The sequence below is a fragment of the Saimiri boliviensis genome, chromosome 4 (assembly GCF_048565385.1).
Source record: "Saimiri boliviensis isolate mSaiBol1 chromosome 4, mSaiBol1.pri, whole genome shotgun sequence".
In the NCBI taxonomy this organism is placed as follows: Eukaryota; Metazoa; Chordata; class Mammalia; order Primates; family Cebidae; genus Saimiri; species Saimiri boliviensis.
Window position 1 is genome coordinate 9802143 of NC_133452.1, and position 17628 is coordinate 9819770.

General features: G+C 40.3%; 1 protein-coding gene and 1 long non-coding RNA gene across 2 annotated transcripts in view; one reads left to right on the forward strand and one right to left on the reverse strand.

Annotated features, from left to right (window-relative positions):
• The window catches only part of LOC141584227 (uncharacterized), a 70803-nt gene extending 67161 nt beyond the window's left edge, over positions 1–3642 (forward strand). The window contains exons 3-4 of the long non-coding RNA XR_012517137.1: positions 2112–2182; positions 2734–3642. This is a non-coding gene — a long non-coding RNA (uncharacterized LOC141584227). The remainder of the gene's footprint in view (positions 1–2111; positions 2183–2733) is intronic.
• The window catches only part of SLC22A3 (solute carrier family 22 member 3), a 107920-nt gene that overhangs the window by 47568 nt on the left and 42724 nt on the right, over positions 1–17628 (reverse strand). The window contains exon 2 of the mRNA XM_003933780.4: positions 4274–4377. Within this exon, the coding sequence (XP_003933829.2) occupies positions 4274–4377 (104 nt within the window). The remainder of the gene's footprint in view (positions 1–4273; positions 4378–17628) is intronic.

A 17628-nucleotide genomic window follows, 5' to 3' on the forward strand; every position in this document is an offset into this window, starting at 1 on the left:
CATTCATTTACTATTAATGTATATGTGTCTTTAAAGTGTATCTCTTGTAGACAACATATCTTTGGGTCTTGTTTGTTGATCCACTGTGACGATCTCTTTTAGTTGGTGCCCTTATACTATTTTACATTTAAAGTGATTATTGATATGGTTGGATTAATGTCCACCATATTTGCTATCATTTTCTGTTTGTTTCCCTTATTATTCTTATGTTTGTATTCCATACTTTTTCCTGGCTTTTATGGTTTAATTGAACAGTAGTTTATAGGAGTCCACATTTTCTTCATTTTTAGCATATCAGTCATGCTTTTTTAAAAAATCTTTTTTTAGTAGTTGCTTTAGAGTTTACAATATACATTTACAACTAGTTCAAATCCACTTTCAAATAACACTGTATCACTTCATGAGAGCATGAGTATCTGATAACAAAAAATACTCTCTATATATGCTTATGTATGCTTACATATGTAAGCATTCAGAATCAAACACATTGTTGCTGTTATTATTTTGAATAAACTATTGTCTGTTACATCTATTGAGAATAGAAAAAATAAAAATTTTTATTTTTCTTATTTTCAATTGATGTAACAGATAACAGTTTATTCACTTATTCCTCTCCAATGCCTTTCCCTTATGTAGACCTGAATTTCTAACCTGATTATTTTCATTCTCTCTAAATAATTTCTTTTAATATTTATTGTGATGGATCAAATTCCCTCAATTTTTGTTTGTCTAACAAAGCCTTTATTTCTCCTTCACTTTTAAATGATAACTTAGCAGAGCATAGAATTCTAGATTGGAATTTTTTTTTTCTCAAGACCTTAAGTATTTATTCCATTTTTTTCTTGCTTACATTTTTTCTGAAAAGAAGTAGGATGTAATTTTTACCAGTGCTCTTTTTCTATAGTAAGAGGGTTTCCCCCTCTTCTTTAAGAATTTTTCCTTTATCTTTGACTATCTGTAGTTTGACTATGATATAACTAGGTATACTTTTTTGATGTTCTTCTAGTTGATTTTCTTTGCATTTCCTGGATTTGTGGTCTGACATTAATTTAAAAATAATTCTCAGTCATTATTGTTTCAAATATTTTTTTTATTTCTCTCTCTTTCTCCTCCTTTTGGTATTTCCATTACACAAATATTATATGTTTTGTTATTGGCCCACAGTTATTGAATATTCTGCTCTGCTTTTTCAGGTTGGTTTGTTTGTTTAGTTTGGAGGTTTCTATTGGGACATCCTCAAGGCCAGAGATTCTTTCCTCAGCTATTTCCAGTCTCCTAATAAGCCCAGTAACAACATTTTTAATTTCTGTTACAGTATTTTGATCTCTAGCATTTCATTTTGTTTCTTTTCTTAGAATTTTCATCTCTCTACTTACATGGGCCATCTGTTCTTGCATGCTGCTTTATCCATCAGACTTCTTGGATTAGTTGTTTTACATTCCTAGCCTGATCATTCCAACATCCCTGCCACATCTGAATTTAGTTCTAATGCTTGCTCTGTCTCTTCAACTGTGTGTGTGTGTGTGTGTGTGTGTGTGCATGTGTGTGTGTATTTTGGCTTTCAGTATGCCTTGTAATTTTTTCTTGATAGGTGGACATGGTGTACTTGGTAAAAGGAACTGCTGTAAATAGACCGCCAGTAATGTGGTAGTGAGGTGTTGGGGGAGGGAAAGCATTCTGTGGTTCTATGAGTAGCTCTCAGTCTTTTAGTGAACCTATGCCTCTGAACAGTGAACTTCACAAGTGCTTCTCTATCCCTCTCCTCTTAACTAGGAGAGGGTGGGTAGAGGGGCTGGAGCTGGATATTTCCCTTCTTCCAAGTGAAAAGTGTTTTTCTTTCTCCACTTAGAAGGCTAGAAGGGGCTGGAGTTGGTATTTTCCTTCCCCCAGATCAATGAGGTGCTCAGAAAAACCCTAGAAGATTAGGTTCTGGTTAAACATCTTCTCCTGAGGGCAGACATTGTTAAAAACAATGTTCTGGAATGTTTCAGAATGGTTCCTTTTGCCCTCTGGCTGCCGGAGCATGAGGAATTTTCCTTAATATTCCCTTGTAGAGCTTCAGGAGGCAATAAATAAATAAATCACAAATTTTTTTTCTTTCTTTCTCCCAGGTCTGGCTCCTCCCCTCTAATGCAGCAGTTCCTACATGAGAACAGATGCTCAATCACTTAGAAGAATACAGGTAGGGGAAATTCTCCAACTTTAATAAAGTTAATTTAGTTTGGAGATATGTTTATTGATAGAGTAAGAGAAAAAAAGCACAGATGAAGCAAAACTTAATATTTAAATTAGAATTGGGCTCTCCTTTGAGTGAGTCCCTCTAGAATTTGTAATCCTCCAGCTCACCCACATTGATCCTCAGGAAGTCATCAATTACAGTTATGTTTATCTATGCTGGCTCTCCCAAGGAGGTTTCTGCGCCCATGTTATGATTCTCTGTATTCTCCTGTCTGTCTTTCTATCTGGGGCAGGGCCTGGGTTCGGTGGTGGGGGAGCAGTGCTGAAGGCAGCAGTTTGCCCTGTGATCTCACTTCTCTTATGAATCTAAGAAGAATTATTGATTTTTCAGTTTGTTCAGCATTTTACTTGTTGTCAAGGCTGAGTGGCAAATTCTAAGCTCCTTATCTGCTGAACAGCCCCAATCTAGATTATAAAATTCATTTTCTGCCCTTCCTACACTGTACTCTCATAGACAAATGACATATTAAGTTATTTCTTGTTCTTCCTTCACAGATATAAATCATGGATATGGAGGAAGAGAAGCCAAATGCTAGAGGCAGAGTTATTCATGGCTCCTCTTTCTCCCCGGTCTGGCTCCTTCCCTCCAATGCAGCATGTCCTATATGAGAACAGATGCTCAATCACTTAGAAGAATACAGGTAGGGGAAATTCTCCAACTTTAATAAAGTTAATTTTGTTTGGAGATACATTTATTGATAGAGTAAGAGAAAAAAAGCACCGATGAAGCAAAACTTCGTATTTAAATTAGAAAGAATAAAAACAAAACAAAATATTCAAACTGCACAGTTCCAAATTGTAGCCAGAAAAAAAGAAGAAATCACGGAGAGATTAAGAAAGGAAAGATGAAGCTTGAAAGGGCTAGAAGTAGAACTGGAGAAAAGGACATTGATAAAAAGAAGAAAAAGGGGAAAGGGCATCATGCATAAAAGGATCCAGCAGAAACTCACATGCAAAGGATAGCTGTGGAGAGGGTGAGAGAGAAACGTGGAAGAGAAAGAAAAAATGGCAGAAAGTGAAACCCAAGGCTCTACCCATTTTGAAGCACTGGTCTGATTAAACTTAGATCTTCAAATGGCTACAGAATTTGGGGCCTTTGGTTGTTCTATTAGCTAAGTAATTGCTGTTTGCAGTTCTCTGAAAGGCACCCTTAGTATCACTCACTGAATGGCACAGGCACAGGGTGTTGGGGCTGGGCTGGATTAACCAGTACAATATTAGGCCAGATATGGCCATGAGTCAGAGATGGATTAACCAGAACAATATTAGGTCAGATATGGCCATGAGTCAGCTATTCCCAGTCTATACTCCTATTACTTCTGCTAAGGGGGATAGAGAGGAGTATTAAATTACTGCAAGTATTTTCATAGTTAGAATTGGGATAAAAATAGAGTTAAACATGAATACAATGGCATCAGTGATATTAAGGATGAAGAATATTTAAACAGAAAGCATGACTGTCTTGAATATACACACTCACCATGCCTGCCATTGGGCAGTTGCATTTATGAATACAAAATAATAGAGAAGAATCTCCTTTAATGGTTTTTAGAAAAATGTTTTTTCACAGAGTTTTAAATTTATGGAATAAAATACAAGGATTTCTTTTTTTAAAAAAATTAGGTGAAAACAAATTTGGAATGGGCCAATGTTATGATTAAGTCAATCAAACCACAACCAGTAAGTTGTTACTGAAGTACATCAAATTGATTGATGCTATAGTATCCAGCACAACAATGCATCACTGCAATCCTGCTGTTCCTGCAGGAACAGGTCTGTGTTTTCCTTCTGATACTCTCAGACCTACTGGGAGCAGCTTCAGGCCTTCGTGCAGTTCAAGGAATAAGGAGATGAAGTTTGAGAAGAAAACAATTAGTCAAACCAAACAAATGTGAATGTCATGAATGGTGGAATCAAGAATTGTTTCCAAATTTGGTAAAAATATTGTTTTAATAGTTAATATAAAACATTTTTCTCCCCCATATTGATGCACGGTATTAGAGTGATGTAAAATGGCTGTCACACTGGTACCTACCTGTCCGCTGCATAGCCTAAGGTGAATGCTCCAGTCAGGAAGCCGAGGTTGAGGATGGCTTGGGTGAGGTCCAGCATCCATGCATTGACACAGACCAGGTCAAACTGAGAAAACAAAGAAAACACACATGGAGACATGCCGGAATGTTGATCTTCAAAACACCTTATCTTTTGTATAGATCAATGGTCTGTAAAACGTTTTTGCTGATAGACTCCTTATATAAATTTTGAAAATGTATCACATGCACATGTATATATTAGTACATAAATATTCTTTGCCAGTTTAAATAACTATAAAGGATGTAATTTTCATTATACTATAAATACTGACATTTAAAAATAACGTTGTTATAACATCAGTCTTTTAAGTGTATTAAATAGAGTAAGGGTTCCCAACCCCCACGTCATGGACTAGTACCAGTTCGTGGCCTGTTAGGAATGGGGCCTCACAGAATGAGGTGAGCAGCAGCAGGCCACGAGCATCACTGCCTGAAATCTGCCTTTCGTCAGCTCAACAGTGGCCTTAGATTCCCATAGGAGCATGAAACCTATTGGGAGCTGGGCGTGGAATCTTGGTTGTGCACTCCTTATAAGAATCTAATGCCTGATGATCTGAGGTAGAATAGTTTCATCCTGAAACTATCTGCCCCAACTCCCCCTACTCCCTCCATCCGTGGAATAATTGTCTTCTGTGAAACTGGTCCCTGGTACCAAAAAGGCAGGGATGACTGCAAGAGGGTGTGAATGTTACAGCAATTGGACACCTGCCATCAGGTGTCCAACTGCTATGAACAGATTGCTCTTTAACAGTCTGAAATTTGACATCAATCTTTTTCCTCTTTGAACTCTTATTTTCATGTCTGCAGACTTTTATTCTAACATATTTTGCGGAGAAAATATTGTCACCATACTTCTATGTACAGTGAGTTACGTATATAAATTGACATTTAATTTTAAAAAATTTCCTGTGGCAATAAGTCTCTAAATATTGGATTTTTTTTCTGATTGGGTTACAATTACAATGATCATTAGATCATAATTGATGAAAAACATAAGATGTAATACATTTTAAGAAATAATTATTACACAGAAGTAATATTTTCTTGGAAATGTACATCTCCATGGCCAGAAAAATGTTAAGAGAGTCTAAGTTTTTCCAGTTAGGTCATAAAATCAATGGATATATTATTTATTACTAGAATGAGTTAGGGCTCAATATTAATTATGTTTCTGTTTTTCATTTTTGTAAATTTATGAGCCAAAAAGATTTGTCTGTATAAATAAATCAGTGAGAATGGAAGGAGTTTTGTTACAGGAATGTTACTCAATTCTTTTATCTCCTTCTCAGCTGTATGCCAAGATCTATCAGCAAATTATTTTTACTTTTCTATTAGGCAGTGTAACAGGAATGCTACTCAATTCTTTAACGCCCTTCTTGGCTATGTGCCAAGATTTACATAGTGATCTATCAGCAAATTATTTTTACTTTTCTGTTAGCCAGCGTAACAGGAATGTTACTCAATTCTTTAACCTCCTTCTCAGCTATGTGCCAAGATTCACATAGTGATCTATCAGCAAATTATTTTTACTTTTCTATTAGCCAGAGTGTCATGTAAGTTCTCCTACAGTTCTGCTCTAAGAAAAAAAAAAAAGAAAATCACCAGACTTATAAAAAGTTGTTTAATTAAGTAATCAGTCATTTACATTTACTTACTTATAATTAGTCTTACCTTAAGAAAGTTAATTACTTTCTTAATACCAGAACAATATGTGAAATTGGCCCATTGTTTGGTGCCCTGCGTATTTTAAAGTCAATGCCTCACAGTAAGATGAGAGAAAGGCACGATTAATTTTGCAAAGTGGGAAAAGTACAGTTTTGGATAGGAACCTGCATCCTTGAAATGGACATATTCTTAGACAAATTTGTTTTGAGAAAGAGGACAAATATGAGTTGAGGATCTGAAACCTGACTCCCTTAAAAGTATCCAGGCCCACAATTCCTGTGATGGTCTTTGAAAACCTCCAAGTGGTATGCTTACCCCAGTTTCATGCTACAGTCTAACCACTGCATTAGACTCTAGCATGAAGAGAAAAGTGATGGGGTAGGAATATGAATTGGGAGGGGTCTCATAAATACATATTCATAAGCAAATTATCATATTTACTGATAAAGTCCGATGTCTTGCCTTGGTTTTACAGCTAATGCCCTGTCACCTAACATCGTTGGGAAAAATTGGAGGCAGTAGTAGCTGGCCTCCCACAGAGCTGCTGACATGACCAGCTGAGATGAAAGAATTTAAGACATTTACAGATATGCATAATAGTTGTAGTGATGGTCATTTTAAAAAACTTTTATCATCAATTTTGGTTTTTTGAGGTACAAAAATTTTAAGTAAACAAGTTGATGATTATTTATCTGAAATAATTTCTCATTGGAATTAAGCAGGTAAATAATGTACCTAAAATAAAAGTGCGTAAAATTTCAGAAATCAAACAGACCATCTACCTACCAGCAAAAATGCAACATTTTCCTTTGGAAAAGTGTCAACCAGTATCAAATGTAAAAACCCAAGCAGTAGAATTTGCTTCATCCATCTGTACTTCAAACAGCTAGGTTAGCTAGCAGAGGGAAACAGGGGTCCTTTTGTAGATGAAATAGCAAGGCCTATTAAGAGCTTACCTTTTAATAAATTTGTTCAGCCGCTTTTGAACTATGTGAATTAAAATACCCCCAAAATATTATTTAAACCCATTCGATGTTCTTTAATATAAAACTGATTCTCTTCTTGACTGTTCCATAAATGTAATAGTCAAATAGGATTTTTCTCATATCCTATATGTAAATAAGAATCAATTTAAAATAAATACCTCAATGGTTAAAGTGCAGCGATAACACAACATTTTCTAAAGTTCTGTGATAGGCATCTGGGCCAGATACTGCCTGCCCTTCTGCATTTTCTTCTGCATGTCAGGGCACTACATTTCTCAGATTCCTCTGCTGGTAGGGTTCTGCGTAGGCTGCAGCAGTAGGGAGCTAGTGCAAGATCAGAAAGCAGGAGGGAGGTAGTGGACATTCTGATTCTGGCTGTGGCAGCAGCTCCAGCTCCAATCCTGACAGTGGCGGCTGTGGGAGTCAGCCAGTGGCCCATGTGCTTGGCCACTTGGGGGCAAAGGGATACTGCCCTATAGTTGACAGCTTTGTAATGGCTGCCCAGCAGGGCAGGTACTGACCACCAAGACACTGCAGGAATTGTCCTTCCTGATCCCTATCCTCTCCTTCTTCTTCACCTCTTCCAAAACAGCTCAAATCCTAACCCTTTAATTAAATCCTCTCTGATTAAAATATCTAGCCTGGTTTCTGTTTCCATGACTGGGATCTTGCCATCTTTTGAAAGTAGAAAATAAAGCAACAAATTACGTATCTCTAAAGAAACGCACACACATCCACACATGGTTGTGTTTTCTGTACAGGAAAAATTGCAGGCCCAAGGATTGAAGGGTGTGGTGTTGACTCTTGCTCATAGAGTCAGGGGGCAGACCCCTGCCTCTAGGGACTGGCACATCCTAATCAGTTCTCAGCTTGCTGCCTGCCTGCCGATGCAACCAGTCTGGGCCTGTGATATGTCTTTCATGTTTAAAGAGAGGTTAGCAAGGACCAAAGCCAATGAGCTTCACAGGCTAAGTCCTTTTTCCTGACATAAAGTACTAAAAGCTTGTTGTAGTTCCTAGGGAGACCTAAAACCCACCTCTTGTCAATGTGAGATCATTGTGGATCACCAACGATTTGCTTAAGCCTGAATCAAAGACGCACCTTTAGGTCCTTCTCCTAAGGCAATCTCTGTAGAATGACTGAGGTATCTCCTATTTTTTTCAAAGTGTCCACTTGCAAAAACATTAAGCAATTTAAATGTTCATAAATCCATGTGTACTCATTCTGTTACTTATTAATCTTCAAAGCCACTTTTACACAAAGAGAATAATGCCTTTTGGCATGAGCAGAAAGTCTGATAAAAGACTCAAACAACTGTTCGTGTAAGGTAAGGATTGCATTGCTTCATCATTTTGCAGAGAGCCCGAGTAACTGTAGCCAAATGAGAAACTTTTGAAGAGTTTCCAAGTGAGGGTTTTTCTTTGCTTTTCTTGGTTGTTAAAATCCAAATAGACATTATGTTCATTAGAGTTGTAATGATGAAATGCTGGGGCAAATAATTATTAGATACATGCTAAAGTTGTCATTTCTAAATTATCCTTTAATAAGAGCAACAAAACATCTCCTGTTTACAAAGGTCAACGCTAAGAAGTACGGTAGAAAATAATGCAAGTATTCAAAAGGCTTAGAAACTCAGGAGAGGGGCCTTATTTGCTCCTCAGACCATAGGGAATGGACCCAGGTGGCCATCAGCTGGGTTTTTCTAGTGGAGTCTAGGTTAGCCCTCTTGAACAAACTCTCACCTAAGAGATTCTAAGATTAGACGATATCACAGTATTTTACTTTAGTTACAGCACTCATTCACGGTGGGCATTTTTCTAGGAGAAAGAAAATCTCTGAAGTCAAATGACAATATCTATGTGCTTCTGTTTTAATTTTCTAGGGATGAGTTGTCAATGGAAACTTTCCTAATCAGCCCTTAGCTTGAAATCAAGAGTCATTAAACTCTTCATCAGTATGTGTGTTTTCTTTTTAAAGTCGCTCACACTGTCAGGTGTGGTGTGCTCCTGGCTACATTTTGCATTGGTCAAAACAATGACATGTAGACTCCACGGGCAACTTCCATTTTTAATCAACCACACAGCAATGTAACAGAGCCTCATAATGGCTCAAAATTATAGTAATCATAAAAAATAATTTGGTTTGGGTTTCCATGACGAAAAAAGGCATGTCATGTTAATTCAGATCATCATGAAAAAGTTTTAACATGATCTGATGGCATTATTTGGGCACCTTCATTTAACATCAGAAAGCTAACACTTTTTATACTGCAAGTATAAAAGTTAATTATCAGGTATTGTGGAGATCGCTCCAATTTGGTTTGGTTGGCATTATGCCGACAAGGCTGGGAGGAAAATCAGTGATGGGCACACCTTGTTTCTGCCCCTGGAAGGAACTTGTTATACAGTTTGGGAGCCAAAGTCAATTTATGTGAAACAAATGTAGAATAGCTGAGATTTAAACAGAATGGGATTGACTCAATGTAAGAGAACTTCAGGGAGGAAGAAGTGGCCCATGGAGGCAAGAGCAGCTGGAGACGTGAAGAAGAAGGTGGGACCACAACAGGTCTCACAGCGAGCTGTATTTAGACAAAAATCAAAGAGAAAAGGACACTGAAGACAAGATGAGGAGCAGGCCGAGGCACAGAGACAGAAACATGGATGCCAACAAGGTTCTGCCTGGCATGTGGCTGGGAAGTACAGCATTCGAAGCTGGGCAGCCACATGTCCCCATCCCGCCTTTGATGGGGAAGGGAATGCAGGTCGATGGCCAAGACAGGAAGCCAGGTTAGAGAGAGTGTGTGTACCCTTAGGACAGGTAGGATGAAGCTCAAATGGATTGAGGAAGAGTCTGGAAGGCTGCAGGTAGAAAGGCCCCAGGACAGAACATGATTCCAGGGATCCAAGATCATGTCCAAGAGAGTAAATCCGAAGAGTCTGCAATGATTGCCCAGAATGAGGTGACTTAGTTTAATGCAGGGAGGCATCGTTATGAAATATAGGCCCTTAGATCTTCATTTGTCATTGAAGCTGTTCTCTAAGCTTCATAACTACCGGGTTTTACTATAGGTTAAGCAGCTAATCTTCAAAGTATGACGGAGCAATGTCCTCTAAATGCATCACTTTTTGTCTAAACTTGTGAAATTGGGAGACGTGAAAGTAGTAAATCTGTTTGAATAATAATTCCTGTCATTTATTAACTTGATGACTCTTGTGCCCTTGGTGACTCATCCTCAGGTTGTACAAGATACATGTGATACATCAGCCCCTCTCTGTCAAGGCTGTTTTATTTCTTTGTAATGAAGGTTTGCAGTCAAGCATCTTAAAATGTTTACAATTTCTCTAAATAACAGACTGTCTAAAGAGGAGAAAGAGATGAACGTTTTTAAACATGTGCAGGGTCCTCTTGGCAGAGATGAGCCCTAGTTCTGGAGCCAGACAGCCTGGATATCTTGACTTAGCTGCTCCTAGCTCTGTGTCCCCTGGTGATTTTCTAACATTGTTGACTTGTATCTCTATCTGTAAGATGAGAGGAAGAGCTGGAATGATGACATCATTGATATTATGTACATAAAGCACTCAGCCAGTGCCTGAGACATAGTAACTGTCCAATAAATGTTACCAGTTGCATTATAACCAGTGATATAATATTGATAATAATAAATAATATATACATAGAATTACTTGGGGTTAAATGAAAGGATGCCTGAGTCCAACTCCAGTCCAATGAAATAGGATCTAGTCTAATATGCAGTTGATTTAGAGGTTATCAACTATTTACCTGCTGGGAGATAGTTAATTTCACCATATTTTATTGTATTAGTGCCCCCTCAACCACATACATTTTATATCTGCCTGAAACTTCAGAATTTGACCTTTGAGAATAGGATCTTTGCAGATGTAATGAGTTCAGATGAAATTATGCTGCTTCAGAGTTGGCCCTAGTTCAGTGACATGTATCCTTTGAAGAAGAGAAAACAGACATAGTCACATACCAGAAAATGGCCATATGAAGCCAGAGACAGAGATTGGAGCAATGCATCTACCAGCCAAAGAGTGCCAAGGACTGGCAGCAGTGCTGGAGCCAGGAGAGGCATGGAGCAGACCCTTTCCTAGAGCCAAAGAGAGAACGCGGTCCTGTGCACATCTTGACCTTGGATTTCTGGCCTCCAGAAAGAGGGGCAAAAGAATTTTTATTGTTTGAAACCACCCAATTTCTGGTGTATTGTTTCATCAGCCCTTGGAAACTAATACTACTATTATTTGTGTATAAAACAAAGCATTATTAAAACAACAAAGATGATGGATCTCTCCTCTGCATCCTCAATCCTTGGAATTCAGGGATGAGCTTTGTGCTGGGTCCTGGTCCACACTACTGCATTTCCTTGGTGACTCACTCATCTCATTCCCCAGTTGCAGACTCCTGGATAGTGTGCATGTCTTTCTTCCCCCACCTCAGGTGTTAGCCTGGACACACAAGATACTGGCTTCTCATGCAGAGAGGACCGGACAGCCTAGCAGTAATAGGAGCTGCTGTCTCTCAGAACAATCTCTGACCAGTAAAAGATGAGACACAAGAGAATAGGGATCCCAACACCTTGATGGCTTCTCTGAGTCACAGGTGTTCCACTAGGCTTTGCAGAGCTCCCTGGGGAATTAGGACAGTGCATTGGCTGTGGAGCTGTGGCTGGCTTGGGATTTCTCTCTCTGAATTGCTCTCCCTCCTTCCTATATCTCTTTCTTTCTCCCCTCTTCTTCCCTGGGATGGCAGCCCGTAATCAAGAATTAATAGTAAGCTTTTGCCCCAGGTTCCAAGTGTTTTAAAATATTTTTTTCTTTTACTTAATCACCTCTTAATACTATCACACCCAGGCTCCAATTTTTAAGGCACTCAGGCTTAACAAGTGGACCACAGCTATCTGAATAGGGCTATTCTATTTTCAAGTCATGCCTCCGATCATGCTACCTGACTTCAAACTGTACAAGGCTACAGTAATTACTGTACAAGGCTACAGTAATCAAAACAGCATGGCACTGGTACCAAAACAGAGACATAGACCAATGGAACAGAACAGAGGCCTCAGAGGCAGTGCCACACATCTACAACCATCTGATCTTTGACAAACATGACAAAAACAAGCAATGGGGAAAGGATTCCATGTTTAATAAATGATGTTGGGAAAACTGGCTAGCCATGTGCAGAAAACAGAAACTGGACCTCTTCCTGACACATTACACTAAAATTAACTCCAGATGGATTACAGACTTAAACATAAGACCTAACACCATAAAAACCCCAGAAGAAAACCTAGACAAAACCATTCAGGACACAGGCATAGGCAAGGACTTCATGGCTAAAACACCAAAAGCAATGGCAACAAAAGCCAAAATAGACAAATGGGATCTAATTAAACTCCAGAGCTTCTGTACAGCAAAAGAAACAATCATTAGAGTGAGCCAGCAACCTACAGAATGGGAAAAAGTTTTGCAATCTACCCATCTGACAAAGGGCTAATATCCAGAATCTACAAAGAGCTAAAGCAGATTTACAAGAAAAAAAAAACAAAAAACAAAAAACAAACAAAACAAAACAAAAAAAACAAAGAAACCCATTCAAAAAGTGGGCAAAGGACATGAACAGACACTTTTCAAAAGAAGACATATATGAGGCCAACAAACATATGAAAAAGTGTTCATCATCACTTGTCATTAAAGAAATGCAAATCAAAACCACATTGAGATACCATCTCATGCCAGTTTGAATTGTGATCATTAAAAAATCTGGAGACAACAGATGCTGGAGAGGATGGGGAGAAATAGGAACACTTTTACATGGGTGGTGGGAGTTCAAATTAGTTCAACCATTGTGGAAGACAGTGTGGCAATTCCTCAAGGACCTAGAAATAGAAATTCCATTTGACCCAGCAATCCATTACTGAGTATATAACCAAAGGATTATAAATAATTCTATTATAAAGACATAGGCACACGTATGTTCATTGTGGCACTGTTTACAATAGCAAAGACCTGGAACCAACCCAAATGCCCATCAATGATAGACTGGATAAGGAAAATGTGGCACATATACACCATGAAATACTATACAGTGGTAAAAAATGATGAGTTTGTGTCCTTTTTAGGGACATGGATGAATCTGGAAACCATCATTCTCAGCAAACTGACTCAAGAACAGAAAATCAGCCACCACATGTTCTCACTCATAGATGGGTGTTGAACAATGAGAACACATGGACACAGGGAGGGGGGCATCATACATTGGGGTCTGTTGGGGGGGATTTGGGGAAGGACAGTGGGTGGTAGGGAGGTTAGGAAGGGATAACATGGGGAGAAATGCCAAATATAGGTGATGGGAGGATGGAGGCAGCAAACCACACTGCCATGTGTGTACCTACGCAACAACCCTGCCTGACCCACACATGTACCCCAGAACCTAAAGTAAAATTATATATATATATATATATATATGATATAAAAAATGTTTTATTTTTGTGGGCATGTAAAAAAAAATTCATGCCGCCACATTTTGGAGGAGTCTGTTTAAAAAAGCATAGGTTATCCAACCATGGCATGTGTATACCTATGTAACAAACCCACATATTCTGCACATGCACTCCAGAACTTCAAGTATAATGAAAAAAAGAAGAACAATAGATTTAACAACACAAATTAAAAATGATTACTGTAGAAAAATGTATACATTATAAGTGGTGATTAATCAGTTCTAAATTAATCAAAGGCACGAATACTTGGCACTTGTAGTTACTGTTTTTCATGATTTAAATATCTTGAGTCACCACATTGTTTTAATGCAATTCCATCCAAAAGGAGGGATCACACAGAGTCCCACCTAGGGCCAGCTTTACTGTACAGACTCTGCCCCATCTCTGCTGGAGCCAGTGTTGGACAGGTCCCACACGGTCTCCAAGGCTGTCAACCCGACCAGCAGGTCCTGCCCCCCAGACAGGTTTTGTTGCTCTCAGCCCTGCAGCCACACACTACCAGAGCTTCCCTTCCACAAAGAAAGAATAGTGCTAAGCCAGGGCATGAGTTCAGAGCTGAAACTGCAGCCTCTTTCTGAAGATCTGGGTGTAATATCATCAACACTGGGAGTACAAATGCTGAAGAAGGGACCAATCTCTGACCTGCTCTACCCTTGGGTTACGGAGGAGAGATGGGTCACAGAGTCACGTGGACAGGCCACGGCTGCACATCAGGGCACCCTGGCTGCTTGGATGCCTCAAACCCCTTACTTCCTCCAGTGGCAGTGGCAGGACTGAATTTTGGAGAATCACCCTTGTCACTGTGAGCAAGAGCAGAGCCCTGTCAGTCAAGGCACTGGGCCCCCTATTGCTGTGGCCTCCCACATGGCCACGTTGGGTTATACCAACGACTGGCTGAAGGGAATTGAGGTTTTTCTGCTTGGCACTCTGTAGTTTCTTTGTAAATTTTTGTTCATTGATTGGTTCAATCAGTTGGATAGTCCAAGGAACTGGCACAAGATCGATATAAAAACAAGACAAACAAATGGCTCAGGATTGAGGGCCAGTTCTATGGAAGAATCAGGTGACACAACTTTTTAATCAAGTGAGATTACCAGCCTTTCATGTGAGACATTTCATCATGTCGTCTGATCACGAGTATTCTGGAAAGATGCGTAAAATGGATGCTCTAGCCCAGGCGTCCACAAACTACGGCCCGTGGGCCGCATGCGGCCCCCTGAGGCCATTTATCCGGCCCCCCGCCACACTTCAGGAAGGGGCACCTCTTTCATTGGTGGTCAGTGAGAGGAGCACAGTATGTGGCGGCCCTCCAACGGTCTGAGGGACAGTGAACTGGCACCCTGTGTAAAAAGTTTGGGGACGCCTGCTCTAGCCAGTGACTAGCTAATATATTCATTTTGGGGGAGCCCAAGAGGGGAGTCTGCCCCTTGGCCTCTCTTCTTTGTTTTTTTGGTAACTGAAAGCCAGTGCCTTGCAGCTCCAGTTGGCTGGATTCTTGCACTTTCTAACGCAGGTCTCATACCTGCCCAAGCAGGCTGTGACTTAGCAGCTTTGGGGTAATCCTTCTCTGGTCCTTTGCTCTCTCATAAGGAACCACAATCAGGTAACATCTCTATTTTCATCCTACTTATTCTTGTTGCAGATAATTGCTGTTGGCTCTTAAGCTGATTGCTGTAAGTTTATTTCTAAGAAAATAAAAATGAATAAGGTGGTGTATAGAACAGTCCTGAAAGGGAAAAGTGGATAAATTCAGCAGCACACTGTAGAGAGACAACTCAAGGGACTGGACTCACAATAAGAAGCATTCCTATGAGCATTTTACAGAAGTATTTTTTACTATAAAATAAAAAATTAAAATAGAGATTGAGAAATATATAGCAGCTTAGTAAATCATTATTTTCAAAAAGAGGGCTCATGACTTAACACAGTGGTTCTCAAAGTATGGTCCCTGGGCCAGCAGCAACAGCATTATCTGTTGAGAACTTACGAGAAATGCAAGTTCTTGGGATCCACCTCAGTCCCACCGAGTCAAAAATTCTAGGGGTGGGTCCCAGAAATCTGTGTTTGAATCCACTCCTTCCAGTGGATTCTGATGCACACTCAAGTTTGAGAATCTCGACATAACATATTATTTCTATCTGTTATGTTTTGTTTTTAAAATGCAACACTCTGATATGTATTGCTGGTTACCCTCTAGGAAGCCAAGGAATATTACTGCAGGCATGAGCATTGTAGACAAACTTGGTGTATCTGTTTTCTATTGCTATATAACAAATTTCCACCAACTTAGTGGCTTAGAATAATACACACGGTGTATTAAGCCACGTGTGTTATTCATGATCACATGGTGCTGTAGGTCAGAAGTCCGAGTGGGCTTGGCTGTTCTCGCTACCCCACACAAGGTATCAGGGGCAGGCTGAACTCCATCTGCAGGCTCTGGGGAGGATTCTGCCTCCCAGCTCATCTGCACCATTCACAGAATTCCAGTCCTTGTGTTGTGGGACTGATACACCCGTTTTCTTGCTGGTTGGAGGCTGAGTATAGAAACAAGGTCATGCCCATAATGAAAGGAATTAGAATTCATTTCCAGATTAATATCCAGGCAATAGACATTATCTCCAGGACAAGGATGAGATGCACACGCTATTCTGGGAAGATACTAGGAGAGCTATTCACTGAGCACATTTCTGGATTTTTGTTTTGTTTTGTTTACTAGTATTTACCTTGGAAAAATACTGACAGCATTTCTGAAGGTATGAGATCCAAAGTCTGATGAGGCTGGCAAACAGCTGGAGAAACCTAGGGCAGCATTTCCTATGGTAAAGCCTGTAAACACTGCTCCCATGAGACCTCCAAAAACGTGAGTGGAGATCATCATACATTAGTAAAATGTCTAGGATAGCCCTTCTGAATGGAGACATTCCAATACATTGGCATTTTAAGGTTCTGACAAGTCCTGTAGCAAAGAAATCTTTTTGCCTAAGCTGAGATTATACCTACATGTATTTCCTCAGGAGCCGCTCTGGCTGTGGGGTTTTGGAAATACTGCTTATGAGTGTGGCGATGATAACCGTAAAGTCAGAAGCAGGCTTGAGGAGCGAAGCTGGGGGCAGACTCCTGCTCACTTACAGGCAGTGAGAGGATTTTGTCTTTGGCCTCCTTCCCTCAGTTCAATGCCACTCCCTTACCACTCTTTCTTCATTCATTTTCTTTCCTCTGCCAACCTGCAACCTACAGAAAGCAAAGTTGAACTGGGCCTGTTTATGCATCCCTCCAGGTTTTCATGGCTCCACATGCCCCTGGCCTTGGCAACTTGCTGTGGGGGAGCCCAGGCAGTTACCACCCAAGCCTGTGTCCTGACCTGGCAGCTGTCTGGCCTCCCTGGAGGTCAAAGCTGGGCCTGGGCATGGCTGCCTGGGTGCCACGTGCAGGAGGCACAGCAGATCCAGTGCCAGGTTGTACCCATCCCTGCTCCTGGAACCACAACTTCCAGTCAGTGATGTGATCACAAGGGTAAACAACTGCTACTATATCCAATAAATTACATGAGCTATTTAACTCAGAGGTCTGGCTGCCCTGGTGGCTGCATGACCACGAGGCAGCCAGGCAGCCTGGGAAGTGTGCAGTGTGACCATCAAAATGAGAAATCAGGAAGGAGACAGGAGGTCCAGTCCGGATACACTGCTCTCTCCATCCTTTCAACAGACTCTGGTGCCATGAGAGGCTCCAAAGCAACAGCAACACCACCATGCCCTGCTGTGAGTGCTGTGCATGCCCGCCGACCTCTGCCCTTCTTGGAGAGCAGGTGCCTTGGCTCTGCCAGCCCTTGGAAGACCTCTGCACTGGTGGGTGGCAGCAGCTCCTCTGTGCATGGGATCTGGAGGGCTCTGTGGGCACCCCCATGCATCCACGTTCCTGTCCACTCTGCCCCACTTCCCTCCCCTCACTCTTCCAGCTGGGTCTATACCTCCCCTCCTTATAGCAACCTAGCAGAAGCTTTGCTTCTCCACGTGTTTTCTGGGAAATCTGGGCTATGAAAAGCTATAGGCAAAACTTACAAGATATTCTCAGAATAAGGACAAAAGACTTAAAGATAATCTCACTCAAAGAGATACCCTAAAACCAA